This window comes from Apodemus sylvaticus, chromosome 1, assembly GCF_947179515.1.
Source record: "Apodemus sylvaticus chromosome 1, mApoSyl1.1, whole genome shotgun sequence".
In the NCBI taxonomy this organism is placed as follows: domain Eukaryota; kingdom Metazoa; phylum Chordata; class Mammalia; order Rodentia; family Muridae; genus Apodemus; species Apodemus sylvaticus.
Window position 1 is genome coordinate 202,338,512 of NC_067472.1, and position 27,236 is coordinate 202,365,747.

At 51.6% G+C, this 27,236-nt stretch overlaps 1 protein-coding gene across 1 annotated transcript in view; it reads right to left on the bottom strand.

Moving 5' to 3' along the window:
* Positions 1–895: 895 nt before the first annotated feature.
* Nova2 (NOVA alternative splicing regulator 2) overlaps positions 896–27,236 on the bottom strand; it is a 32,384-nt gene continuing 6,043 nt past the window's right edge. Inside the window, exons 2-4 of the mRNA XM_052171965.1 lie at positions 17,783–17,926; positions 9,996–10,162; positions 896–2,321 (exon numbers count right to left, since the gene is read on the bottom strand). Coding sequence (XP_052027925.1) covers positions 1,239–2,321; positions 9,996–10,162; positions 17,783–17,926 — 1,394 coding nt within the window. The 3' untranslated portion in view covers positions 896–1,238. The remainder of the gene's footprint in view (positions 2,322–9,995; positions 10,163–17,782; positions 17,927–27,236) is intronic.

Here is a 27,236-nt window from a genome sequence, read left to right on the forward strand (position 1 = left end):
TTCATTTTCACTAGCTTAGCCTCCCATTCGTTGCCTGTCAAGGCAAGTTCATAGATGGCATGTTTGGATGGAGATGACCCTGACAGTATTTTTTTTCCTCAGAATCCTCCGTGTCAGATCCAAGTCCCTTTCTTCCTAAGGATTCCCCCTTGCCCAGGGCCAACACCCACCAAAGAGGAGTGTAGAGGGAGGAGAGGGAACTTGAGGACTGACCACTGTCCAACACAGGAAGCATGCTTCACCCCTATGATGCCACAGGAAGTATATGCCCCTGCCGTCACAGATGGACCTTTGAAGGCTTTTGTTGTGTCCTCACAGGAAATTATTTTCTCTAACCAGTCCTGGAAGCTGCCTCTGAGGAAATACTTCCTATAACATCAGAGGGAGCTACCGGAAGCACCCCGTAAATACTTGATTCAGTGACGTCACAACAGGGGCTCTCGTTCCTCTAGGAAGAGCCTTAAGCTGCTCCCGGCCTCTCACAACGGTGTGGCTCACAGGACCTGAAACCTCCCAAAGCTGGAGTCGCTCTCAGCAGGAGCATCTATGCTCAATGAAGAAAGTTACATTTCCACTCCAGGGAATACTGCAGGGGGACAGAGGAGCTGAGGGACTGTGGGAATCCTGGGGGCTGGGGAGTGTCTATGTTCCAAACCCCTCATTTCAGCTCCGACTCCTGGGTGGCTACCTCTACTCCTCCTGGGGTCTCTTCCCTCGGTCCTGGAACTGCAATCAGAGAGGCAGGATGCTGTGTTTGGGAGAGGCACCTCATTCCAGGTGACCTGAAGGCTCCCTCCCCTCCTCCCATATGTTAACAACAAAAAAATTCTTATAAAGGAGGGGGATCCTTATCAAAAAAAGAAGAAAAAGTTAAAAAGAAAAAAAAGGAGGGAAAGAAAGAGAAAATAACGCTTTGTTTTCTATTAAAATCAACAAAATGCAATATATACAGATATCACATAGACCTGGACCCCGGGAGAGGTGGGTCAGGCCCAGTCAAGCACAGGGAGGGAGGAGGAGGAGGTCAGTTCAAGGCTGGGGAGGGGGCTCAAAAGCCCCCTCCTCAGCCGGCACTCAATCCTGTCTATGACTACCAGAAGGGAGGATGAAGCCAGGCCTACCCCAGCCCCATCCCAAGCCAAGCAGGAGTCACACCAAGCTGAAGTCTGGCGGGAGTGGGGAGAGGAGGAAGAGGAGGGAGGAGGAGCGGGAGGGGGTGGGGACGCACACCACAGGCCTCATCCCACTTTCTGCGGGTTTGAAGCCCTCACCCCCTGCTCGTAGGTGACCCGCTGGCTGATGAGGTATTGAGCGGCTTGCGTGGCCGCGGGGCTGCCCGTGATGGTGACCCGCCGGTTCCGCGTGCCGGGCAGGAACTCGCCCTTCTTGGAGATCTGGATGCGCGCGCCCGTCAGCTCCTGGTACTCCACCAGCGTCTTGCCCCCTTTGCCCAGGATGGCCCCCACCAGGTTCTCGGGCACCGCGATCTCCACCAGCTCCTTGGCGCTCTCGGCCGCCAGCTTCTCGGCCGTCAGGAAGCCGCCGGCAGCCCCGGCCGCAGCCGCGGCGGCCACCAGGGGCGCGCCCCCCGCTCCAGCCGCGCCCCCCGCGCCCGCACCGAGGTAGCCATTGGCGGCCGCGGCCAGAGCGAAGGAGCCCAGCGCTCCGGGGGGCGGTGGCGGTGGCGGCGCTGCCCCCGCCCCCGGCCCCGCCCCGGCGTCGCCCGCGTAGGACGCCAGGAGGTTGGCTGCGGCGGCGGCGGCGGGGTTGGCCCCTGCGGCCACCGCGGCCAGGACGCCCGAGGCGGCGGCCGAGTTGAGGCCCAGGCTGAGCGAGTTGGTGTTGTAGCCGTAGCTGGCCAACGTGTTGAGCGCCGTGCTGATGGCCAGCAGGTCGGTGCCCGAGAAGGCGGGTAGCGCGGCGGGGAAGGCGCCCACTCCCGCCAGCCCCGCGGGACCGAGCAGCCCCGAGGCGGCGGCGGCAGAGGCGGCGGCGGCGGCGGGCAGCACGTCGGCCGGGCTGGCGTAGGGCGAGCCGGTGGGGTTGGAGTTGGCCACGGGCCCCGCCACGTTGGCGTAGCTGATGTTGAGGCAGCTGCTGCTCTGCGGGTCTTCCTGTACCTTCTGCACGATGGCGCTCACGGCCTTGTGCACCTGCTCGGGCTCGCCGCTCACGGTCACCACGCGCTCCTGCAGGTTGATGCCCTCGGGTTTCTGCGACAGCTGCACCCACGCGCCGGACTGTTCCATCACCGCCTTCACGGTCGCTCCTCCCTTACCGATGATCAGTCCCGCCGTGCTGTTGGGGACGATGAGCTTGGCCTGCGTTGGGGAGAAAGAGACAGAGTCTGCGCGGGGGAGAACGGGGTGCGCAGTCGTCTCAACTCACTTCTGAGGGTTTTTGTTTTGTTTTGTCTTTGCTCCAGAGTCCGTCAGCAGGCCCACTGTGGACCCACTGCGGTCCTCTGATGAATGCCATGACAGCCTTACTAGTTCCTAAAAGAAAATTTGGAAATACCTGGTGGGGCATGCTTGTAATCCCAGCACCCTATTGGGTGGAGGCAGAAGGATGTCAAATTTGAGGTCAGCCTGAGCTTTGTGTGTGTGTGTGTGTGTGTGTGTGTGTGTGTCTGTCTGTGTGTGTAGGTCAGAGAGCATAGCTCAGGTTGTCCCACTTACAGGGTCAATGCTTTTGCCCTCTCCCTGGCCCTGTCTCTTTTATTTTAAAAAGTTGCATAAAAGCAACAAAATATGGGATGCATCCATGTAATGGAATAGTATTTGGGAATTAGTACACATGAAGTACTGACATAGCACATGCTATAACATGGATGTGTTTAGAAAACACACGGACTGAAAGAAACTACACATAAGAAGGACACATGGCTTCATTTGCATGAAATGTCCAGAGTATGCAAATCCACCGAGACAGGAAAATGATCGGTGAGCTGGAGGGACGGCTCAGTGGTTAGGAGCACGCGTTCTTTCAGAGAACTTAAGTTTGGTTCCCATATCAGGGGCCTCACAGGTATGTATAACTCCAGCTCCGGGGGATTCTACACCTCCGGCCCCCACAAGCATCTGCACAGATCCACAGACAAACCCACAGACTTCTGTGTAATGAGAAGTAATAAAAGTGAATCTTCATGGGCAAGCTTTTATGCGTGCATGTGTGTTTTTTTGCCTGCATGTTTGTATGCGTGCTGTAGGATCATGCCTCCAGAGGCCGGTCAAAGCCAGCAGACCCCTGGGGACTGGAGATGGAGCCACTCTGAGATGCCAGGCGGGCGCTAGAAACTGAACCAGGTCCTGTCCAGCCCAAGGGGGCTGAGTTTGTATACCTAGCACTAAAAAGCCAGACGCAGCTGTGTGTGTAATCCCAGCACCGAGGCTGTCTAGCAGACCCCAGGGGCTTGCTGACCCGTCATCCTATTCACTGGGCCGCTGGCGTTGGTAAGACATCCAAAAGTCAATGAAGCAGAGAGCAATGGGGGAAGACACCACTCACATCAGAGAAAAAGGCCAGTGGATGCCAGAGGAAAGAGGCAGGGCTTGGGGTGGCTGCTAACAGGAACAGTAGAAATGTTTTGGACTTCAATGGCAGCGGGGGTTGGCCACGTCATCTACTTTAAAAATATTTGTATTTTACACGTATGGGTGTTTTGCTTTTGTGTGTAGATGTGTGCCATGTGCATGCCCTGGTGCCGGCAGAGGTCAGCAGAGGGCATCAGATCCCCTGGCATCACAGACGGCTGTGAACAGCCATGTGGGCGCTGGGATCACACCTGGGTCCTCTGGAGGAGCAGCCAGTGCTCCTAAGTGTCCAGCCACCTCTCCAACCCTTTAGGTTTTGTTTGAAAAGATGTTGTTTCATACAGTCCAGGCTGTCCTGGAACTCACTATGTAGCTAAGGAGTTCTGATCCTCCTGCCTCCACTTCCTGAGCTCTGGGATTGCAGGTTTACATCACCACACCCTGCTTGACTTTAAATTCTACGAGTGTCCAGAACAGGAATCTGCAGACACAGACGACTAGTGCTGGCTGAGGGAGAAGGTGAAGAATGAGCTGGGGAAGGGGTGGGGCACAGCTATGGGGATGAAGGTTTTCTACGGAGGGACAGTGAGTAAAAGCATTTGCCACCGAGCCTGAGGACCTGAGTCCCACCCCTGGGTCCCACACGGTGGAAGGAAGGAATCAACGCCAGAACGAACACACACACTCTTTCCCTAGTAAATGTAGAGGAATGATTTGAAGGATTTCTTTTGGAAGCCAGATGACTGTAATCCTAACATTCAGGGACTTTAGTAGTTGGCTCTTGAGTTCAAGGGTAGCCTGGGCTACATAATGAAACCTAATCTCAAGATGAAATAAAATGAAACAAAACCAAAGGAGGACAAACACAAATTCAAAAACAAACAAACAAACAGCCCCCACCCCCCAAAAAAAACCAGAAAAATAACCCGGACCTCTGGAGCTCTCCGAGACGGAGCCACCAAGCAAACGGTGAACACGGGCTGGGCCGAGGCCCTAGCACATGGGTAGTAGACACGTAGCCCAGTCTCCATGTGGGTCCTCCAAGGTAGCCTGCCTGTGGGATCCGTTCCCCAACAGGGTCGCCGTGTCTGGCCTCAGTGGGAAAGAGGATGTGCCTAATCTTGATGCAACAGGGTCAGGGATACCTGAGCAGGGGACCCTCTCAGAGGAGAAAGAGATGGGGCTGGGGAGACACTCTGAGGGGGGAAGCCCAGAGGGGAGGTGGCATTTTGGATGTAAATAAGTAAATAAAAAATAAATAATAAGTATTTTTGACTGGGCATGATGACACATACATTAATAATTCCAGGACTTGGGAGGCAGAGGAAAGGAGATCTGTAAGAGGCCAAGGCCAGCCTGGTCTACAGTAATGATACTCTGTGTTTAAAAAAAATTAAAAGGTTTGGGAGGTGAGAAGTGTTCTAACTGACCTCTGGTGGCGGATGCACGCCCTGTACATGCTGAAGCAGGTCCCTGTTTGACGGGCATTCGAGCCAGGGCTCCACACGTGCTGGCAGAGCCCTCCGAGCGAGCTGCACCCCTAGCCTTCCCCTGCACTTCTTTGAGAGTCTCCCTAACGTGACCAGCCTACCCTCAAACACACCATGTAGGCAGTGCCTTCCCGCCTCAGCCTCAGAGCGACAGGGATTACAGGCGTGGCCAGCAGCCCTGGCAACTAACTGCACATGTGAGTGCATTCTTAGTATGCAGACTGTATTTCTACATGTCCTGGTTAGGTTTTTTTTTTCTTTTTTCTTTGTCATCTTAACATCAGCTGGAGTCATGGTTTCTGCTTTAATTTCTCCTCTCGAATTCATGCCCTGGCTTCCTCTGACGATGGATTCTATGCCAAATAAACCTTTTCTCCCCTGAATTGTTTTTGGCCAATGTTTTATCCCAGAAATGGAACCCTGAGCCAAGTACATTGAAACTGATAAATCATTTAAAAACATACGCGAACCTTTCATAAGATTTTTCATTTCCTGTGGCTCAGTGCGAGAGCAGGGATCAGAGGACTGCTGGAAGGAGCCGGCTCTCCCCCGGGGACCCCACTCAGGAGGTCAGACTTGACCGCAACACCCACTGGCTGAGCCATCTGCCTGACCCGAACAGGTAAAGTCCTACATATAGTATACAACTCCCCATGCCTACGTTTCCAGAGACTAGAAGAAAAGATTTTTCACTGTAAAGAAAAGGAAGCCAGGCATAGTATATCATACCTGGAATCCAAGCAACCAGGGAGTTGAGGCAGGAGGGTAGCTAAGAGTTTCTGGCCAGCCTGGACAATGTAGTAAGTTACAGGCTGGCCTGAGATATAGGGGGAGACTCTATCTCAAGACAAAAACAGAAACAAGAACAACACACACACACACACACACACACACACACTCACACACTCACACACACACACTCACACATCCCAAAAACAAAGTCCCATGAAGATGGCAGCTGCCTTTAGGATAGGCCCCGACCTGAGTCGTACCACTGTAGACTCAGAGATCCGCAGTGTGAAGGAGTCTAACGGGGCTGACGAGACGCACCCACAGGAACGGAGCCCGAAAACCCAAGCCTGAGTTCAGTCCCCAGAACCCACGTGGCAGGGAGAAAACCGTTACCTTAAGTTGTTCCCTGACCTCCACCTGTGGCCATGGCCTAGGCTTGCATACACACATGTAAATAAATGTGAGAAAGGATATTTAAAAAGGAGAGAAGCCAGATCTCAAAATAACAATCTATGCTCACAGAGGAATCGATTTTTTTTTTTCAGAGTCAGGGGTCTTACTACTTGAGATCCTCCTGCCTCAGCCTTCCAGGTGATGGGATAACAGGTGTGTACCTGATGTTCTAGAATCTTGGAGTCACAGAGCACAGCCCTGGAGGCCGGTGAGAGGCCAGAGGAACGCCATTATCTGCCTTGGGGATTTACAAGCTAATGGAAAATTCCAAAACAGAACTATCAAGGACAGATAGCCCGGCAGTGGCAGCCAAAACCTGACCGGGACTTTCTAAAAAGTTTTTGTATGGCAGCTAGCATAGTGGCTCATGCCTGTAACCTAGGACTTTCAAAGCTAAGACAGGAGGATTGCCCTGGCTTTGTAATCACCTGGAACTACATGGAGGATTCCAGGCCAGCCTGGGCTACAGAGAGAGACCTTGTATCAAACAAAATAGAATAAAATAAAAATAATAAACTAAAAACGGGATCCACCTTCGAAAGCCAACAGCTTCCAGAGGGTTATGGCTTCTTTTAACATGTCTGCAATATGTGGAGACAGTTTCTGCTCCTGTAGGAGAACTGGATGGGGCTGACCCAGGGCTGTCCTGTCCCTGTTAAAATACCCTTCAGAGAGCCACAGCCCTTACTGCCTTTTACTCCCTGCCTGCATCTTGAAGACATTTGGATGGATAGATTCTGGTTGGATGTCGATACTGTACCTTAAGAAAAAGAGAAAATGGGGCAACAAGCCTAACACAGCAAATCTAAAGAAGAAACGTGGGCAGCAGTCCTGATTAAGACAAGTCCTGTAGGGGCCGGAGAGATGGCTCAGTGGTTAAGAGCACTACCTGCTTTTCCAGAGGCCCTGAGTTCAAATCCCAGCAACCACACGGTGGCTCACAACCATTTGTAATGGGATCTGAGGCCGGTCGGTCTAATTTTTTTAAAGATTTATTTATTGGTTGGGCGGTGGTGGTACACGCCTGTAATCCCAGCAGTCTGGGATTCTGAGTTTGAGGCCAGCCTGGTCTACAGAGTGAGTTCCAGGACAGCCATGGCTACACAGAGAAACCCTGTCTCAAAAAACAAAAAGAAAGAAAAAAGTAATGGGATCTGATGCCCTTTTCTTGTGTTTGAAAACATCAACAGTGTACTCACATACATAAAGTAAAAACAAATAAATCTTTTAAAAAGAAAAAACGGCAAGTCCTGTAATAGCCAATGAGAGGCTCAGTGGGTTAAGGCCCTTGCTGCTCTTAGATTGATGTCATTCTTGAACCCTTGGTGGAGGGGAAAGCCGACACGCCCTAGCTGTCCTCCAGCCCTCCCATATCCCACGGCGGGAGATGACGCTGTAGCCTGTCTGAGGCTACCGCCTCTCTGTGGGCTGACTTTGTGCTTATCATGCACAAAGCTCTGGGCCAGATTTCCAGCACCTCATAGACAGGACATGGACCTGCAGATCTGTAATCTCAGCACTCGGGAGATGGGTAGTGGTAGCACTGGCGACCTCATAAATCTGAGGCCACCCTTAATTTCCAAAAAATTCCTTAGGTCCAAAGAAAGGAGAGAAAGAAAAAAATAAGGTCTGTGAGATGACTCAGTTAATTAAAGTACCAAGGACAGAGGTTGAATCTCTAGCTTCTTGGCCAAAGCCAGGCAGCTGTGGGAGCTGTGAATAATCACAGCACCGAGGAGGCAGGGACTGGGCATCCTTAGGGCAAACTGGCTAGCTAGACTTGCCAATTCAGCAAAAGACCCCACCTCCACAAATAAAGTGGAGAAATCTGAGGAAGACAGCTGGCATTAACCTTAACAGCCCCACATATACCTATGCACACGTGTGTGCACCCGTACACATGCAAACCCTGGTTCACATACACAAGTGTACACACACACACACACACACACACACGCCAAAGACAAAAAGGGAAAGAAAGAAGCCACGTATGATAGATAGCTCAGGCCTTTAATCCTAGCACACAGAAGCTTGAGGCAGGTGGATCACTGTGACTTCAAGGCTGGTTTTGGCTATAGTATGGATCCTGTCTCAAAACCAAAATCCAGAACAGCTGACATTGTGTTTTTGAGGGGGAGAGGAGAGTCTTGCTATGTAGTCCAGGATAGCCTGAAATGTTCTCCATCCTCCTGCCTCCACCACCCTGTGCTGGATCACAATATACCACCATGCCCAGTGCGTTTTGTTAGAACTGTCTATGCACTAGGCATCCAAGCTAAGTACTTTTTGCAAACACTACCGAACTAACCAGCATCCACAAATCTACACCACAATAAATCTCATTTTACAAACGAGAAAAACCAGGCAAAGAGCAATAACAATCCTGTCACCTCTCAAGGCCAGAAAGTAGCAAGAAAGAGCAGGAGATCCAACTCAAATGTGACTTCACAGCCAGGGCCTCCAGCCACACTCACACTTCTCTGTAGCCTTGGAACGGTAAGATAAAGACTAACAGGTCCTGGTTCTGAACCTTCGGACTGTTCTGTGTGGGTGTGAGGCCTAAATGGTATGACCCCATTTCCCATGCAACGTCCACATTCTAAGAACCCTCACTGCCTGTGGCCACACCAAAGCGGAGGGAAGGCGAACCCATGCCTGTTGGGTGTGAAGCCGTTTTGGAGAGACCTGGCTGGGCTCAAGGAGCACAGCCTCTTCAGCACCAAGGACAGCAGCGATGCTCCCAAGCCTCACAGCTGCAACATTTTTGGTGGGGAGCAGTTACAAGGAACGCGGTCCTCCAGAGTTCTCCACCCATCGTGTCCCCAAGAGTTTGGGAGAATTCAGGTTTATGGTCTCATTGACAGGGCTGAAGAATCTCAGCTTCTTTGTACCAAGCCTTTGCTTTCTAGTCTGGCTTTAAGGAGCTCTTTCAGGCGCCTTGCTAGCTGATGCAGAACTTTTCTCCTTTGTGTCCAGAGCTCATATATTGGGGAGTGAATAGGGAACGGGGAGAGCCTGTAACCATCCCTGCGTTCCTTTCTCCCTGCACCTCCCAGTGGATTGGGACCTCAAAAACAAATCAAAACAAAAAAACTAAAGCAAACAAAACCCCAAACCAATCAACCAACCAACCAACCAAAAAAAAAAAAAAAAAAAAAAAAAAAAAAAAAAAAAAAGGACCCAGACCGTCAATCCAGGACTTTCCCTAAGTGCCCACCTGGCCCAGGCGCAACATTGTCATGGCAACCGGAGAGCTCGGGAAGTCATTGGTCCGCTCTCTGCCACGCCCCCTTACACCACCGCTTCCTGGTAACTAAGGCAACCGAGAGGCAGCCTTCCCTTCTCCATCCTTTTTAGACAGGGTTGGAAAGGATGGGGACCGGCCGCTCTTTCTCTAAGCAAAACACTTATCTCTATCCCTATAATGGGTATTAGGGAGGAGGGAGAAAAAAAGGCTGCTTCTAAAATTCTGGAGGAGTTGGGCTGTCACTAAAGTCACTTCCGGTGAACACAGGAAGTAGGAGGCAGGTTGCTTTGCGAGATAAGGGTGGAAAGGAAAGGAGGTAGGGCATCTCCGGAAAGAGGGATGAATGGGTGCAGCCTTGGTCTCCAGTTCCTCTAAGTCCAGCCCACTACCAGCAGTGTGGAGCCCTCGCTAGGCTATGAGAGCTGATTTCCGAATATCAACCGCTTGCAGGCATTTGCCGAAAGAATCCCATCTAGACGGAACCCGCTGTCCAGGCACCTCACCGGCTTTACAGAAACCCGCTGTCAGTTCCCAGCTGACCTGCTTGGCTCTGTCGGGGTTCATCGTGGTTTGGGGTTGAAGGATGTTGACCACCTCGGGCTTGGTCATCGCTTGAGGGATTTCTCGGACCTTTTCTGCGATAAAGCTGTGGACAGCATTCAAGGCCTCTGCCGTGCCCTGCACTAGGCATACCCGTTCTGTAGTTCCTGTTAAGGAGGGACAGAGGGCACACATCAGACAGCAATGGAGACATTCCTGACAGGCTGGCTCCATTTCATGGAATGGGAAGACTAAGGTCTGGGCCAGCTGATGTGGGCGACTGGTCCATGCTGGGTAGCCAGCTCAGAGCATGAATGGAATCCCTGTTTCATAATCTGTACTTTAACTCCCTCCCCTAGAACAACCGGGGGGGTGGTGGTGGAAGAATGATGCTTAAGTGCCCACAGCAGCCCTGGGCACGGGAGGTAGGGCTCAGCTGCCTCTTCCCAGTTCTTATGGGCTCCCCCTGGTTGCTGTGGTAACCATTCACTCGCTGCTCACCCCCCCTTCCAGAAACAGAAAGCTTAGGCCCGAAACGGTTGCCACAGTAACTGGAACCCCCTTATCGGTCTGGCTGGCCGGGTCCTCAGCCCACCCCCAGGGGGATGAGGGATGAGGCTCGGTTGCTATGGCAACCACTGAAAGCCTACAGCGCCTGGCCTCTGGGCTTTTGGAGAGGATGGGGAAAGGTGGGGGATGGGGGAGGCAGAAGAGAGGCCAGAGTGCAAGCCTAGACCCACCAGATGGAGGGCTGGGTGTGGGGGAGGGCAGGGGTGTGGCTAGGGGAAGAGCGGGCTAGGTCAAAGGCAACTCTTAAAAAATAGGGACCAAGAGACTAGAAATAGAGGGTGGGGTTGCCAGCTGCCCTTTCTGGAGATCTTCCAGGTACTGGCGGCAGGTCTGACCTGGCATTCTCTGGGGAAGGGGATAAGAGTAGCTGGGTGATGCTGAAATATATGCACCGGAGGAAAATGATTGTGGGTGACATTGCGATCTGTGTGTGCCTGTGAGGCTGCCTGGGGGGAGCTGTGAGTATATCTGTGTACTCGGGCAGGGTTGGAGAGATCACCATTCTGGGTGTGTGTCTAAGAGAAAGTCCAGAAGAGATTGTGATACAAACACTGTGTCTTGGGGTATGGTTTAGCACCTACCAAGATTCCCTCAGTGAAGGTAGGTCTAGGGGCGTGGCTCAGTGGTAGAGCCCTGCCTAGAATCCCCCAGTGAGGGGCTGGGGGTGAGGCTTAGAAGTAGACTCCTAACACCAACAGTTGCCCAGATTCTCCCAAAAGGGGTTATGGGTGTAATTCAGTCAGGTAGTTGCCTAGTTTGTATAAGTTCCTGGATTCACTCCCCAGCAACGCACACACCAGAATGGACAATATAACACAACTACTGGAGTGAGAGGGCTGGGAGTGGGAAGACAGCATTAGCGTGTAAGCAACAGAGGCTGCGCAGGGACTGGACCCTGTCCACTGGCAGTGTGAGCTTGCATCTGTGGAAGCAAGACAGGAGGACAGTGCACTCTTCTAGGTGTTGCCAGGCTGCCTGGGTGATGAGCCTGTGGTGTGAAAATATTAGCGTGTATAAACACACGCACATGCAGGCACACACGCACGCACACACACGCACACACGCGCACGCACACACGCATGCACACATGCATACACACACATGCACGCATGCACAATACATACATACACGCACGCGCTCATACACATGCACACGCACGCACACACGCACACACACGCGCATGCGCACACATACACGCATGCACGCACGCACACATACATACACACACGCACGCACAATACATACATACATGCACGCGCTCATACACACACACGCACGCACACATACATACATACACACACGCGCTCACACACGCATGCACACATACATACATACACGCACGCGCTTACACACACACACACACACACACACGACTCAGTTGCCTGTCTTTACTGGCTGGATGAGGACAGACAGATGTAAATGTCCGTCTGCAGCTGTTCAGATGGCATGTGTACTGGCGTATGTGTGCATTCCCCAGCTTATGTACACTGTAGAGACAAAGAACCCTCAACCCCGCCTGACCTATGTGTGCCTATGGGAGCCTTGGTGTGCCCGGGCCTCTTTAATGTGATGTGTGAACGTTTCTGTCCCCAGGAGGGACTCAGCCTGTACGGTCAACTCCCTGGGCCTGTAAAAGGTTTTTGAATGTGTGCCAAGTCCTGTGCCTGTGTGTCTGGGACACTTAGTGCTGAGTGCCTTTGTCTAGGGAGCACTTCAGAGCAATGTGCTGGGTGTCCAACCCTGACCTGCCCCTTGCTATTTCTCAGCCTGGCCCTTCGACGCTGTCATGAGTCTGGGGTGTCCCTGTCTGTTGGCCCCTGCCCTTGCCCTTGGCAACATGGTCCTTACTTTTATGCCCCGCTCCGCCCAAGAACAATAGCTTGGTCTGGGCCAAGGGTGAGTCAGCTGTAGGCTGCCTCTGTCTGGGTGTAAATAGGAAAGGGTGTGGATCGGGCTGGGAATGAGGGTGCGGATGGGGGTGGGGGAGAAGGGGAACCCTGGGGATAGCGTGGGAGAAGTGGCCAGCGGCGGGCGCCATTTCTGCAGGGCTTCCTTCTAATGAGGGAAGCCTGTGTGTACCCACCCCTATGTAGTTCTTTCCCTGGGGTCCACGGGGACGTGATAAGGGGGCTCTGTCCTGTAATCACAGCCGGGGGTTACGTAACGCTCGACGCCAGGCACTGTGCTGAGGACTTTGTTTCAGTTTGTTCACTGTTCACTGACACAGGAGGGCTGCCTTGATGTCCAGCTAAGGACACAGAGAACTCTGGTCCTGTCCCAGATCACCCGTGGTGCATCTGTGTGTGTGTGTGTGTGCGCGCGCGCATGTGTGTGTGCGTGCATGCGTGTCTATGTGCGCGTGTGTGTGTGTGTGCGTGCGTGTGTGTGTGTGTGTGTGCGTGCGTGTGTGTGTGTGTGCGTGCATGTGTGTGTGCATGCGCGTGTGCGTGTGTGGTTCAGGGGACAACCTCACCTGTTTGCCTTTGCCTTTCACTTCATTTGAGGTAGGGTGTCTTCTTCCCCACTACACAGTAGGACAGGCTAACTCTCCCACAAACATTTGGAGACTGTCCTACCTCTGCCTCCCACGCAGTCACGGAAGCATCAGGATTACACACCCTACCGCGTGCGGCTTGCCATGGGTTCCAGGATTCGAACTCAGGTACCTGTATTTGCAAGTGTCTGCCGTTTTTGTGTTTTGTTTTTGCTTCAAAGCAATGTCTTGCTAGGTAGCCTAGATTGGCCTTGAATCTGCTATCCCCCTGTCTCAGCTTACCAAATATTGAGATGACACATATATACCACCATACCGAGTGTAGGTTCTGTGCTCTAAATCTTAATCCATTCAGTGTTAAATTAGAGATTGAGTTATTAGTCGTACACATGTGTGGGTGTGTGTGAGCAACATGGGGGGGACAGGGTTTCTCTGTGTAGCCCTGGCTGTCCTGGAACCCACTGTGTAGACCAGGCTGGCCTCGAACTCAGAAATCCGCCTGCTTCTGCTTCCTGAGCACTGGGATTACAGGCGTGCGCCACCACTGCCCAGCTGCTTTTATGTTTTATTTGTTTTTTTTAAAAACCTTTGTGTGGTTTAGATTTTTTTGCATGTCTGTCTGTGTGTGTGTGTGTGTGTGTGTGTGTACCAGAAGAGAATGCCATACGCCCTGGAACTGGAGTTCCAGGTGGGCGTCTGTGAGTTACCTGATGTTGGTGCTGGGAATTGAACTCGTGCCCTCCGAAAGAGCAGCAAGTGGTCTTAACTGCTCAGCCATCTCGTCTCTCCAGCCCTGAAGCTTTGCTTTGTAAGATTTCTTTATTTAACTTTTCACAGTGTGAGTGTTTGCCTTGGGTGGGTGTGTATTCCTGCAGCGCCCACAGAGGCCAGAAGAGGCCCGTGGCGCCCATGGAACTGGAGTTTAGGATAGTTGGGAGCCACCGCGTGGGGTGCTGGGAACTGAACCTGGTTCTTCTGGAAACACAGCCGGTGCTCTTGGTCACTCAGCCTCCTCTCCAGATTTGAGAACGAATAGGAATGACGTCACTGAGTAGATGCTTACGATGCTGCGCTTTGGTGCAGCTATGCTGTAAGGCCGTAACAATTATGAAGACGGCCACATGCAGCCCTGCTCGTGGGAGTCCGGCGCAGAGCTCGCACACGTGCCTTGGCTCTAGCTCTGTGAGGGGGGTGGGCGGAATCTTCGCTACTCACTGACTTTAGCTCTTCCCTTGATCATAAAGACTGAACCCGAACTTCTGGCCTTTGTTACCAAAATAAGGCACTTTTTTGCATGTTCTGACTCCTTCTCTCTGGGGTTAAAGGCTGGGTAGGTTTAGCTTTGTGAAACAGACAAGCATGTGTGTAAACCTTAGCCCAAAACTGGTTCTTTGGGTTTTGTTATTGGACTCTGGGCCCGTGCATATGCTCAGCAAGTGCCTTTACCCGAGCCACGCCCCCAGCCCCTCACTGGGGGATTCTAGGCAGGGGCTCTACCACTGAGCCACGCCCCCAGCCCCCCACTGGGGGATTCTAGGCAGGGGCTCTACCACTGAGCCACGCCCCCAGCCCCTCACTGGGGGATTCTAGGCGGGGCTCTACCACTGAGCCACGCCCCCAGCCCCTCACTGAAGGATTCTAGGCTCAGCAAATAAATACTCTAGCTCTAAGCCACGCCCCCTATCTTTCCCTTTCTTTCCTTTAATACAGGGTCTTGCAAAGTTACCAGGGCAGGCCTTCAAGGCCTGGGTGATCCTCCCAGTGCAGCCTTCTGAGTCTTTTGGAGCACAGTCTCTCTGCTGTCCTTTCTCTTCTGTTTTCAACACATCAACCTAACTTCCCAGCAAACCATCTCCCAGCTTTTGTCGTGTGGCTCTTCTAGAGTCCCTTCCGTGCCCCTCCCTAGCTCACCTGAAGTCACTGCTGAAGTCACTTCCGGGCAGCTCTGTCCTCTCTAGTCTGGGTCCCTCTGTCTCACCTTCCCCCTTTCTCTGACCTTCCTGTTCTAGCCCTGGGCATTCTGGGTCATCATCATGACTCTGGGTCTCTCTCCCTAACTTGAGATCCATGAGAACGAATCGGACGTCTCTTATCGATATGTCCTCATGTCTGTCCAACTGGGGACACAGAGGGTGAATGTGCGTTGGGTGACAGAATGAAAGGTCATCAATCAGGACCCAGGAAGTACACGCCAGAGACATGCAGCGCAACAGCTGTGCGATCTGGGGTTCCAGGGATGGAAGTAGGGCAGGGTTAGGAGAAGCCACACCCCGTGTCCCCACTGAGGAGCCAGGCTCTCTATGTCCTGCATGGCCCGTGTCAGGAGCTGGTTGTCTGGCTGTGAGATGCACAGAGAAGTGGCTCACATTGGTTTGCACATGGACACAGTATGTGGCTGTGTAGAGCGTCAAGGGCTGTGGGTGTCCCAGTAGCCTGGCCCTGGGTGAGGCACTGCGCTGGGAGGAGGGAATGTCACCACCTCCTAGCACAGAATGTGATGCAGAGGCAAGGAGCTAAGTGTCCTCAGACAGATGTCCCGGGCAGAGAGGTCTCACCCACATGGTGTGGGCTAGAATGGAAAGAGGAAACTGGGCCAGGATCCCGAGGAAAGGAGGTGGGGCGCCAGGGTTACTAGATTTTCTCTAAACTCTTGGTCAAAGCAGCTTAGTGAGATGAGAGGCGGGGAGGGCAGGGAGGAGGGCAGGGAGGAAGGGAGGGAGGAGGGAAGGGAGGAGGGAAGGGAGGGAGGAGGAGCCGGGAGTGTGGAGAGGGAAAAGGGGGGAGAAGAGAGGGAAAGGGAGGGAGGAAAAAGTAGAAGAGAGGGAGAAGGAGAGAGAAGGAATAGGATGAAAGGGAGGAAAGAGAGGGAGGAGGGAAGAGAGGGAAGAGGGAGGGAAGAGAGGGAGGAGGGAAGAGAGGGAAGAGGGAGGGAAGAGAAGGGAAGATGGGGAAGAAAATGAAAGGATGGACAAGGAGGTGAGGAGAGGATAGAGACAAAGGGAGGAGGGGAGACTACAGGAGTGAGGAGGGGGAGAGAGGAAGGGGAAAGGAGGCAGGGAAGAGAAGGAAAGGGAGGACTGAGGAGAGAGAGGGAGAAGGGAATGAGAGGACCAAAAGAGAGGAGGGGCAGGGAAGGAGAGAGAGGAAGGGGTGGGGCAGATCCAAACCCTGTGCTACATCTCTGGTATCTGACCTAAAAAATATTTTAAAAATCCGAGAGGATTAAGGATGCTCTAGAACCAGTGGTGGGCTGCGTGCTGGTGCAGTCCTGGTGCCTGGCCGGGCTTCCTAGAGGCCGCAGCTCAGGCTTTGCTCTTGGGAGTGAGAGACTTGACAGGCTCTCAGGGAGAGCAGACAGTTGTTCAAACACGCGAGGCTGGGGGCTGAGGATGTGGTAGACTGAGTGCCTAGCGCACAAGGAGCCTGGCGTTTGATCCACAGCCCTGCGTACATTCCGCACAGTGGCAGCCAAAGCCGTGATGCTAGCATGTTGGATACGGAAGCTGGGGGAGCAGGCGGTTAGGGTCATCCTTGGCTATGCGGTACATATGAGGCTAGCCTGTGCTTCATAAGACTTTGTCTCAAAAAACAAAAGGGGGGGGGACAAGATGGAGTCTAGGAGGAGGCAGAGGATGGGCTGGGCTGAGTTGAGTAAGAAAGGAACAGCCGTGGGAAGCTGAGACTTTTTCAAGAGAGACACTGAAAGGGAGGCAGAGACAAATGAAACCGAAGAGGGGAGCACAGCCTGTACAGCCTGCCCACCTCCCGACCCCAGGGTCACTGCTAAATTGGCTCAAATGAAGTTCTGAGGCAGGGGTAGTGGTGGGAAGCAGAGGGAGATGGGAGGACAGACAGGGATGGCAGACAGGACAGACAGATGGACTGAATGACAGCCTCAGAGGACAGGAGATGCAGATTCCCCAACAAACCCCTAGAGGCAAGAGCAGAGAGAGGCAGAAGGGCAGAAAGAGCTGTGTGAGACGCATCAGGCAGGGCATGGCAGCAAGCAGGCGTCTGTGAGCAGCCCGGCACTGGGAAGCAGGGGAGACTGGGAAGCTACAGGCCAGAATGGGCTACGGGCTGAGGTCCTCTCTCTTTGGAAATGCCGCAAGAAAACCAAGTGGGTATGGGGCACGCATCTGCAATCCCAGCACTTGGGAGACGGAGGCAGGATGAGTTCAAGCTCACTCTCAGCTTTGAGGTAGAAGCCCTACCTCAAAGGGGAAAAAAGTGAAAGAAAGAAAACTATTTTAAAATGCCCCTTCTCCAAAATAACTCTGAGGAGAGTATGTTGGATGCAAGTCAGATCAATAGATCCAAATGGACAGAGGGGTGTGAGTAATTCAGAGGCCTGCCCCTGCCCGGCCCAGCACCTGCCGTTCTCCCGTCCTGAGGCGGCAGGTGTGTGGGAAGGGACGCGACTGCTGGGCATATTGCAAATGAGTCCATGAATATGCAGCAGCTCATTGTCTGGCCCTGCCCCCACCCCATCTGCTCAGGCCAGGCCCCTTGGGCTGCAGGCAGCTCCGACTCTCTAAGGGGAGAGAACGTAGTAGCCTCCTCCATCACTCTAACTGTCCCTGGCCTCCTCCATCACTCTGTCGCTGGCCTCCTCCATCACTCTAACTGTCCCCGACGCAATCCTTCCTCACATCCAGGGTGCAGGAAGGAGGAAAGGAGAAGAGAGAAGACCACTCAGGCACCCGGCCGGTCTGCGGCTTACCTGGGTAGAAGTCTTTGGACTTAGACAGCTTGATGGTGGCTCCCGTCTCCTTCTGGAGCTGCACGATGGTCTGGCCACCTTTGCCGATGATTGAGCCGGCGGCGTAGCTGGGGATGAGCACCTTCAGGAAGTACTCGCCTTCCTCTGCAGGGCACACAGGGTGGGAGGGCGTGAGCGAGGGAGGGGCCCACTGCAGGAAGGCATGCTACTATAGTAACAACTACGACAACAGCAGTTAGAAAGATAGCATAACACCATCCTCATTCATTCACCTCTTTTTCTTTCCCCTTTTGCAACATAGTCTCACTATGTAGTCCCGCAGGTCCAGAACACACTCTAAAGACCAAGCTGGTCTTAAGATCACATATAATAACCATCAGTCCCAGTATCCCTGGTGTGGGGACCTACCGTGTACACCACCATGCCTGACCTACATTTTATCTATCTATTATCTATCTATCTATCTATCTATCTATCTATCTATCTATCTATCTACCTATCTATCTATCTATCAGAGGCAGGCTCTCACATAGCCCAGGCTAGCTTCAGATTATATAGCTGAGGATGGCCTTTAATTCCTGATCTATCTGTCTCCATCTCCCAATGCTGGGATCACAGGAATGTGCAACCATGCTTCTTTTGTTGTTGTTTTTAATGTGGTGCTGGGGATGGAACCCAAGATTTCATGCCTGCTAGACAAGCACCCTGTCAGCTAAGCCATATCCCCAGGACGGGTTGGTTGATTGGTTGATTGATTGATTCATTCATTCAACAAACAGTTACTGAGCACCTGCCTGGCCTGTGTACCTTCTTGGCATTAGCGTGGGGAAACAGCCATGAAGGAAACAGCGAAAGCGTCTCTTCAGTTTGTGTGCAAATAAGGCCGTGAGTGTCTGAGGAGCCTAAGCCGGAGCTCAGACAATGGTATCCTTCTAGAAAGGAGCTGTGCCCGTAGTTCATGCAAGATGGGAGGAAGCAGAATAGTCTGAGAGTAAAAGGAAGCAGGAAGTGGGGTGGGGAGCATGGAGCGGAGCAGGAAGAGGGGTGGGGAGCACGGAGCGGGGCAGGGCCAGGCGTGAGGGATGGAGAAAGCCAACACTTCTGTCTACTGTTTTAGGGGACAGGATAGTGAACCAAGGCTTTCTCACAAGTACTTTTATCAGCAAACTATACTCCCAGCCCCTCACTGGGGGATTCTAGGCAGGGCTCTACCACTGACTTATACCCAGGTCCTTTTGTAAATTTAGGGACAGGATCTCACCAGGTTGCCCAAGGCTGGCTTTGAACTCACTCTGTACCCCAAGCAAGCATTGAACTTGGGGATTCTCTTGCCTCATCTTTCAGAACATCTGAGGTGGCAGGCCTCTCTCTCTCTCTGGCCATCAGGCCCAGCTTTGAGTAGGCACATTTATTCACCATTCATCTGCAGCACCTGATAAACACTGGATTCCACCAGAAGTTCTTTACAAACATTGGTTATTTCAATGTTCATATTGTGCAAAGAACCCCATTCTACAGAAGAACCCCATTCTACAGAAGAACCCCATTCTACAGATGAAGAAATAAGGTTAAAGCCTCATCTCATAGTCACGGCGCTGACAGCGTACTGAGCCAAGATGTGGCCTCAGCCTTGCTGCTCTGGAGGCCGGATCCTGGGCTACTGTCACTGAGGCGCAGAGGAAGAACCAAGCCACACGGCAGGAGTGAAGTCCCTGGGTGGGGTGGTCTGTGAGCTGCTGAGAAAGTCAAGGAGGCCAAGAGTGTTAGTGAGGGGGGGAAGAGGGACAGAAGGTGGTGGTGACAGCAGACTGGTGAGGCTTGGGGACCACAGTGATGCCTTTGGCTCTTATTCCAAGTGGGATCAGGGGATCAATGGGGTGTGAACTAATTTAAGATTTGGGAATATTCCTCCGGAGCCAGCAAGATGACTCAGTGGTGAAAGGAATTTACAGCCAAGCCTGATGTGACTTCAGTTCAATCCCCAGGACACACATTGTCGAAGGAGAGAACCGAGTCCTGTCAGCTGCCCTCTGATCTGTCAAGGTGTGCCGTGGCACATGTGTGTGCACACGAACACACACACAAATACACAAATAAGCTAAAACACTACATTGGTTTTGAGACAGGGTCTCTCTATTGTGTAGCCCTGCTGTCCTGGAACCCACCATATAGACCAGGCTCATAGACATATGCATCTGTCTCCCACGTGTTGCGATTGAAGTGTGTACCTCCATATATTTAAATGGCTTGGTTTTTTTTTGTTTGTTTGTTTTTTTTAAAAGAATATTCTTCTAGGCTGGGGATACAACCGAGTGTTTGCCCAGAATTCATGAAACCCCGTGTTCCATCCTCGATGTCATATAAATCGAGTGTGATGGTGTACATATGTGACCCCAGCCCTTGGGAGACAGAGGCAGGAGGTCAGGGTTATGTTCAGCTACACAGTCAGTCTGGGGCTAGCCTGCTCTACGTGAGAGCCAATCTCAAAAACACGACAAAACAAGACTATTACCCTGATGCCCATGACAGGAGCAGATGGTAGGGCAAAGGTGAAGGAGATGGGTGTGACAAGCAGGAGCCTCTGCACAAGGTGGGGGACAGTGGGCTGACTTAGGGAACAACAGGCAAAGTGGAGAGGGCTGGATTGGAGACTTCCTTTGTGTGCACTGTCGGGGATGCATCTGTGTATGCAGGCATGTTTACACGTGTGGAGGCCAAAGGACAAGGCAGGATGCCGACGGCATCAAGACAGGATCTGTCACTGGTCTGGAACTCGCCGACTGGGCTAGGCTTTACTCAGACGACAACGTGGCCGTCAGCTCTCGCCTTCCACTGTGTGGATCCCAAGGACTGAACTCAGGTCATCAGGGTTGACAGCAAGCCTCTCTACCCGCTGAGCTGTCCTGCTGACCCCTGGGCATTCTTTCTTATAGAACGGTGTCCTCAGTAATGCGGTCATGCGTAAATCTCCTAGCTAATGCATCCTTAAGGCAAATCTCTAACTTCACTTCTAAACAAATTGTTCCCAGAATGGAAGTTCTGCAAACTTCTGGGTGTAAGCCTTTTGTGATGTGGACCTAATCCTCAGCCTCACTTCCTCGTCACCTGTGGGCATGAGATTCACCGTCCTTTTATTTCCTCAAGTGCTCCCAGTCCCCTCCCACATCGGGACCCCTGGGATGCTCTCCGCCTGGCGTTTCTTCTCTGTCCGTCATTTTGGGAGCCCCACCTATCCTCAAAACCTTCCCTGGAATGCCAGAGACTGAAGAGCCCTCCCCTCCCCCCTTGCTTCATCTATCCGGAGCAATTTGTCACATAGGACCAATATGGACCCGATCAGCAGAGAGTACATCTGTGTCCCTTACACCATGTGACAGCACACATTAGGCTTGGGACAAAGTGGGAAAAGAATGGGTGTTGGGCCATCCTGCTTTCCAAGGCGCAAGGGCTTTTCTTGTCTCCCAGAAATTTTTAAGTTTTTCTTTTAGATATTGCACTGGCGGTTTTGTGTGTCAACCTGACACAACCTGGACCTAGCGCAGAGAAAGGAGCCTCCCTTGAGGAAATGTCTCCATGAGACCCAGCTGTAAGGCATTTTCTCAATTAGTGATCAAGCAGGGAGGGCCCAGCGCATTGTGGTAGGCAGTGGGCTGGTGGTCCTGGGTTCTTTAAGAAAGTAGGCTGAGCAAGCCAGGGGAAGTAAGCCAGTAAGCAGCGCCCCTCCATGGCCTCTGCATCAGCTCCTGCCTCCAAGTTCCTAGTGCCCTGTGTGAGTTCCAGTCAGTTCCTGACTTCCTTTGGTGATGAATAGCAGAGTGGAAGTGTAAGCTGAATAAACCCTTTCCTCCCAACTTGCTTCTTGGTCATGATGTTTGTGCAGGAATACAAACCCTGACTGAGACAGACATAGCTTATCTATTTTTACCATTAAACACAGGACCCCAACTGGCAGTGAACATAGCTGCCCCCTAGAGCAGATAAAGACATGTTATTTGTAGTTGGGAGGGCCCCAACAATGGCAGAGCCCCGCCTAGAATCCCCCAGTGAGGGGCTGGGGGCGTGGTTCAGTGGTAGAGCCCTGCCTAGAATCCCCCAGTGAGGGGCTGGGGGCGTGGCTCAGTGGTAGAGCCCCTGCCTAGAATCCCCCAGTGAGGGGCTGGGGACGTGGCTCAGTGGTAGAGCCTCTGCCTAGAATCCCCCAGTGAAAGGCTGGGGGCATGGCTCAGTGGTAGAGCCCCTGCCTAGAATCCCCCAGTGAAAGGCTGGGGGCATGGCTCAGTGGTAGAGCCCTGTCTAGAATCCCCCAGTGAGGGGCTGGGGCGTGGCTCAGTGGTAGAGCACCTGCCACTGTGCTCCAGGTCCTTAGCTCCTCCCCTAGCATTTCACAAACTAAACAAAGTTGGTCTCAATGGGGTAGGTGCTATGTTCTTCCCATCTCAGCACTGGTCCTTCAGAGTGAGGGTTCTGGGCTCCTAATATGTTTTATAGGGTGACGCGGCGCACAGTGGCTGGACCTGTCCTTCTAAGCATGAAGAGGAAGTCAAGAATAAAAGGGTTTTATTGAGCCCAAAGCAATCCTCTTAAAATGGCCTAATCAGACCATTAAGCCTATTAGGTAATTAACCTCCCCGACTCCCCCAGGGAGCCTTCCCATCCATCATGCGACCCTGCTCAATTCACTTCCTTTCTTCTCTTTCCACACCCATTGTAGATGCAGCTTAGCCATGTATCCTACGCTGTCCTCAAATTTATAATCCTCCTGCCTCAGTCATTTAAGTGTTGGAATGACAGGCTACACCATGACAACTATGCTTCCCAGCTTCCTTTCTGAGGGTCAGAATTATCCATTGTCCCTGAAAGCAGGGACATCCGCACCTCATTCCCTCTGCCCTGTGTCCCCTTAGGCTCTAGCTGGGGAGTTCTACACGGAGGCCAGCCAATCCCAAATGTAGTGTGAATCTTATTACTGAAGCAGAGAGGTGGTGGCACACGCCTTTAATCCCAGCTCTTGGGAGGCAGAGGCAGGTGGATTTCTGAGTTCGAGGCCAGCCTGGTCTACAGAGTGAGTTCCAGGACAGCCAGGGCTACACAGAGAAACCTTATCTTGAAAAACAACAACAAAGAAAGAAAAAGAAAGAGAAAGAGAAAGAAAGAAAAAAAGAAAGAGAAAGAAAGAAAATAAATCTGGATGGCTTTGGATATGTTGTCTCACTTCTTTGGGCCTCAATAACCTAACAGTAAGATTGGGGAGGCAGTGGCACTGACCCCTAAGGGACGGTGAGCTGGAAAGGAGCTCGGAGCTTCTGTGCACATAGCACTTATGCACGCCATATGTCACTGTGATCACTACAATCCAGTGTTTGTTTTTGAGACTGACTGTTCTGGAACTCACTATATAAACCAGGCTGGTGTCCAACTCACAGAGATCCTCCTGCCTCTGCCTCTGCCTCTGCCTCTGCCTCTGCCTCTGCCTCTGCCTCTGCCTCTGCCTCTGCCTCTGCCTCTGCCTCGACTGCTGGGATTGAAGACATGCACCACCAATTGTACTGGGACTTGTTTTTTGTTCTTTTTGGTTTTGAGTCAAGTAGTCTCTGTTTTGTTGAGGGAGGGCTGGAGCTCCTGAGCTCCCTGCCTGGGCCTTGGGAGAGTTTCTAGTAAAGCACAGCTCGGCCCCAGACTTAATGGGCACTCTGGGCTTGCGGAGTAGAAACCTGTGCTTAAGGTTTGCGGATTTTGTTGGGAAGTAGGAGAAAAGAGGGGAACTCTATGTCCCTCATCATCTGGTCCCTGGGCTGTCCAGTGCTGTGCCCTGCTTTATGGAAGAGGAACATCCTCTTTGAGCTGTCTTTTTGCCCACCCTCTCTGTGAAGGTCTGCATGTAGCACATGTGTAGGTCAGAGAATAATGTGTGGTAGCCGGTTCTTTCCCTCTATTTAGGTCACCACACATGGTAGTAAGTGTCTTATCAGCTGAGCAATCTTACCTGTTAGTTTCCTTTTTTCTTTTTGTGGTATTATCGATTGGAATGAACTCAGAGCCTTCTACATACTACACAGTTGCTCTACCACTGAGCCACGCCCCTCACTGGGGGATTCTAGGCGGGGCTCTACCACTGAGCTATGTCTTCAGGCCCCAGAATGGGTAGATTTGAAGCAAGTACTCTACCAGAGAGCTACTTTCCAGTCTTCTTTATAGTTTTGGATTTTGAGATAAGATTTAAGTTACCCAGAATGACCTTTAACTCACGATCCTCTTTGCCTCAGTGTCCAGAATGCCTGGAATTACAGGCCACACTCTTGCATCCTGTCTGGAGAAGGCCTTGTGACATGAGGGCAACCCGGTGCCTCATCTACTATCTGGAATCTCTTCCTTTGTAGAGTGTTGTTATTGTATTTTGTTTGCTGCCCCTGACTTGTGTGTGTATGTGTGTGTGTGTGTGTGTGTGTGTATCTGCATACGTACATGTATGCATGGATGCCGTTGCGTGAGTGTGGAGGCTAGAGAAAAACTTTGGAAAGTTGATTGTCTCCCTTGTACTGTACAGGTCCTGGGTGGTGAACTCCGGTCAGGAGCCTTGATGTTAGTACTTTTTAACCCGCTGACCTGTCTTGCTAGCTTTCTCTGGCTTTGTTCTGCCGTGCACTTCATTTCTGTGTGCCCTTGAATCATGACATCTTTCCTTCTCTTTTCTCTTCTTCCTTCCCTTTCTGAAACAAGCCCTCCCTGAACACTTCTCAGTGCTCATGCTTGCATTAGATGGTAGGAATATAGCCCAGTCCACATGGCCGGTACCTTTCCCCCTAAACTACTTTTAAGACACATAAACACATTTATTTAAAGAGGGGATTCTGGGCTGGTGAGGTGGCTCAAAAGATTTCAAGCCAGGCATGGCTGTGCATGTCCTGTATCCTAGCATTGGGGAAGGTGAAGTATTTGGAATGTCCAGCCCTTCTTATTGCAGAGTTTCTGTTAAAAACAAAATCAAAAACAAAACAACCCAAGAAACCTGGGCTATGTAGATGGTGTAGCGGGCAAGGGTGGTTCTCTCCAGGCCTGACCACGGGAGTTCCAGCTCTCAATCTTCCTCAGCATGGAAGAAGAGAGCCAGCTTCTCAGGCTGTTCTTTGATCTCTACCGTGCACCACAGCATGAGTATGCATGCACATATTTGAACACACACACACACACACACACACACACACAGAACAACTAATTAACTAAATAAATGTAATTAAAACAAACAACTGTGGTGGAAAGGAGACAGAAACCACAACAGGGCACACCTCTAATCCCAGCACTAGTGAGGCATCAACAGGAGGATCAGGACTTTAAAGCAAGCCTGGACTACAGAAAGAGCAGCAGGACAGCCTACCCAACATGAGGCTGCCTCTAAGAAGAAAAGACAAAAACCCCAAAGAAAGCTAAAGACAGTGAGCTTCTCTGAGATGTAGAGTCTGATTATTGGGGTTGGGATGTAGCTCAATGTTGTTTGCTTGTCTAGCATGCATAATTCCCCAAGCTTGATCCCTAGGGCTACCTAACCTGGGCACCGGTGGCACACGCCTGTAATGTCAGCATTTGGGAGGTAGAGGCAGGAGGGTCAGGAGTTCAAGGGCATGCCCGGCCACTTATAGAGCATACGGAGAATGGAGACTACATAAGGCCCTGTTTTAAAAAAATTATCTATTTATTGTATATATGTATGCATGTATGTGTCTTTACGTACGTACAATCCATCCATCCATCCTTCCATCCCTCTATCCCCTGTGTATGACATGCGATCAGAAGGACCACTGGTACTGGGGAAGGAAGGGAGGAACATGGGAAGGCAACTGAGGGGAAGCATGAATGAAGGACCGTGTGGACTTACAAATGTCACGATGAGGGGCCAGCAAGACACCTTGGTAGGTCGAGGCATTTGCCACCAAGGCTACACCTTGAGTTTGTCCCTGAGGCCCACATAGTGGAAGGAGAGAACCACTGTTCTCTGACCTCCACATGTGTGCTGTGTCACATATAACCAACCGCACACATTCGAGTATGCAGGGACACACACACACACACACACACTGACTACATATAACTTAAAATGTTAAAAAAAAAACCCTATTGTTTTACACACCAAAAAAAAAAAAAAAGAATTCAAAGAAAACAACCCCCTGCCTCAAAAGAGTGGCAAGGAGATGTAAAAGGCATGGCCAGTAAATTATAATTTGGCAGGTGTATCAATGAAAATCTAAGACAGTCAAGAAGAAAACAACAGTCATAGGCCTCCTGCCTACAGAAACTCAGAACTCCTGGAGTCCCTACTGCGCTCTATCTGTTGCCTGTCCTTTGCAGAATCTTCCACCTATCCTTCCTGTCTAGGGCATGTCACACCTCGGAATCCCACCTCTTTTGGGAGGAAGCCAGGCTTCTGTTTCCTACAGCAAAGGCAGAGACACTGACCTTAGCTGAACCTGGAATCCCCAGTCTTCACAAGCCTTTCCCTGTCTCAAGAGCTAATGTCAAATTTTCTGTGCCCTTGGCCCTCTCTTCCTTTTATGCCTGTCTCTCTTGACGACGCACACTCAACCAGTGCCCTGCCTTGAAGACAGGGCTTTGTTTACCCAAGGGATCCGGACTCTTAAGGTAAGGATGGGACACCGCTCCAGAGTCCTGTAAGATGACTTAGACATAGTGGCACATCTCTGTGATCGCAGTACTCAAGAGGTGAAGGCAGGGGGTTTGCTTCAAGTTCAAAGTCACCCTGGGCTACATAGCAAACTCTTGTCTTACTACAAAACAAAACACCACACACAGGCACATGCGCGCGTGCACACACACACACACACACACACACACACACGCATACACACACAAGTCAAACAACATTTGGAGAGACAGCTCAGTGGTTAAAAGTATTTGCCGTGCAACCATGGGGACCTGAGTCTGGATTCTGGCACCTATACAAGTCTTACACTCAAGTATGCCTTTAACCCAGTGCTGCGCTGGGTGGACACAAGATGGGAGGCTCACTAGCACTTGCTTGCCGTCAGCCTCACCAAAACTAAGTGAGATCCATATTGAAGTAGAAACCCCACGTCAGAGGCATAAGACAGAAACTGACAGTAGAGGACATCAGAGATCTTCCTCTGGCCTCCATGCATACACACAGGTACACATGCACACATACATACACACATGTGCATGACACACACTGACACACACATGTATATACATGTGCACGCACACATGCACATATACACATACACACATGTAATACATGCACACACAGACACATCATGCATGCACACACACATGCATGTGTATGCATGCACAGACACATCATACATGCACACATACATGCATGTGTACACATGGACACATAACACACAGACACATACACACATGCACACACATGCATGTACACAAACACATGCACATAACACACACCACACACATGCCCATACAC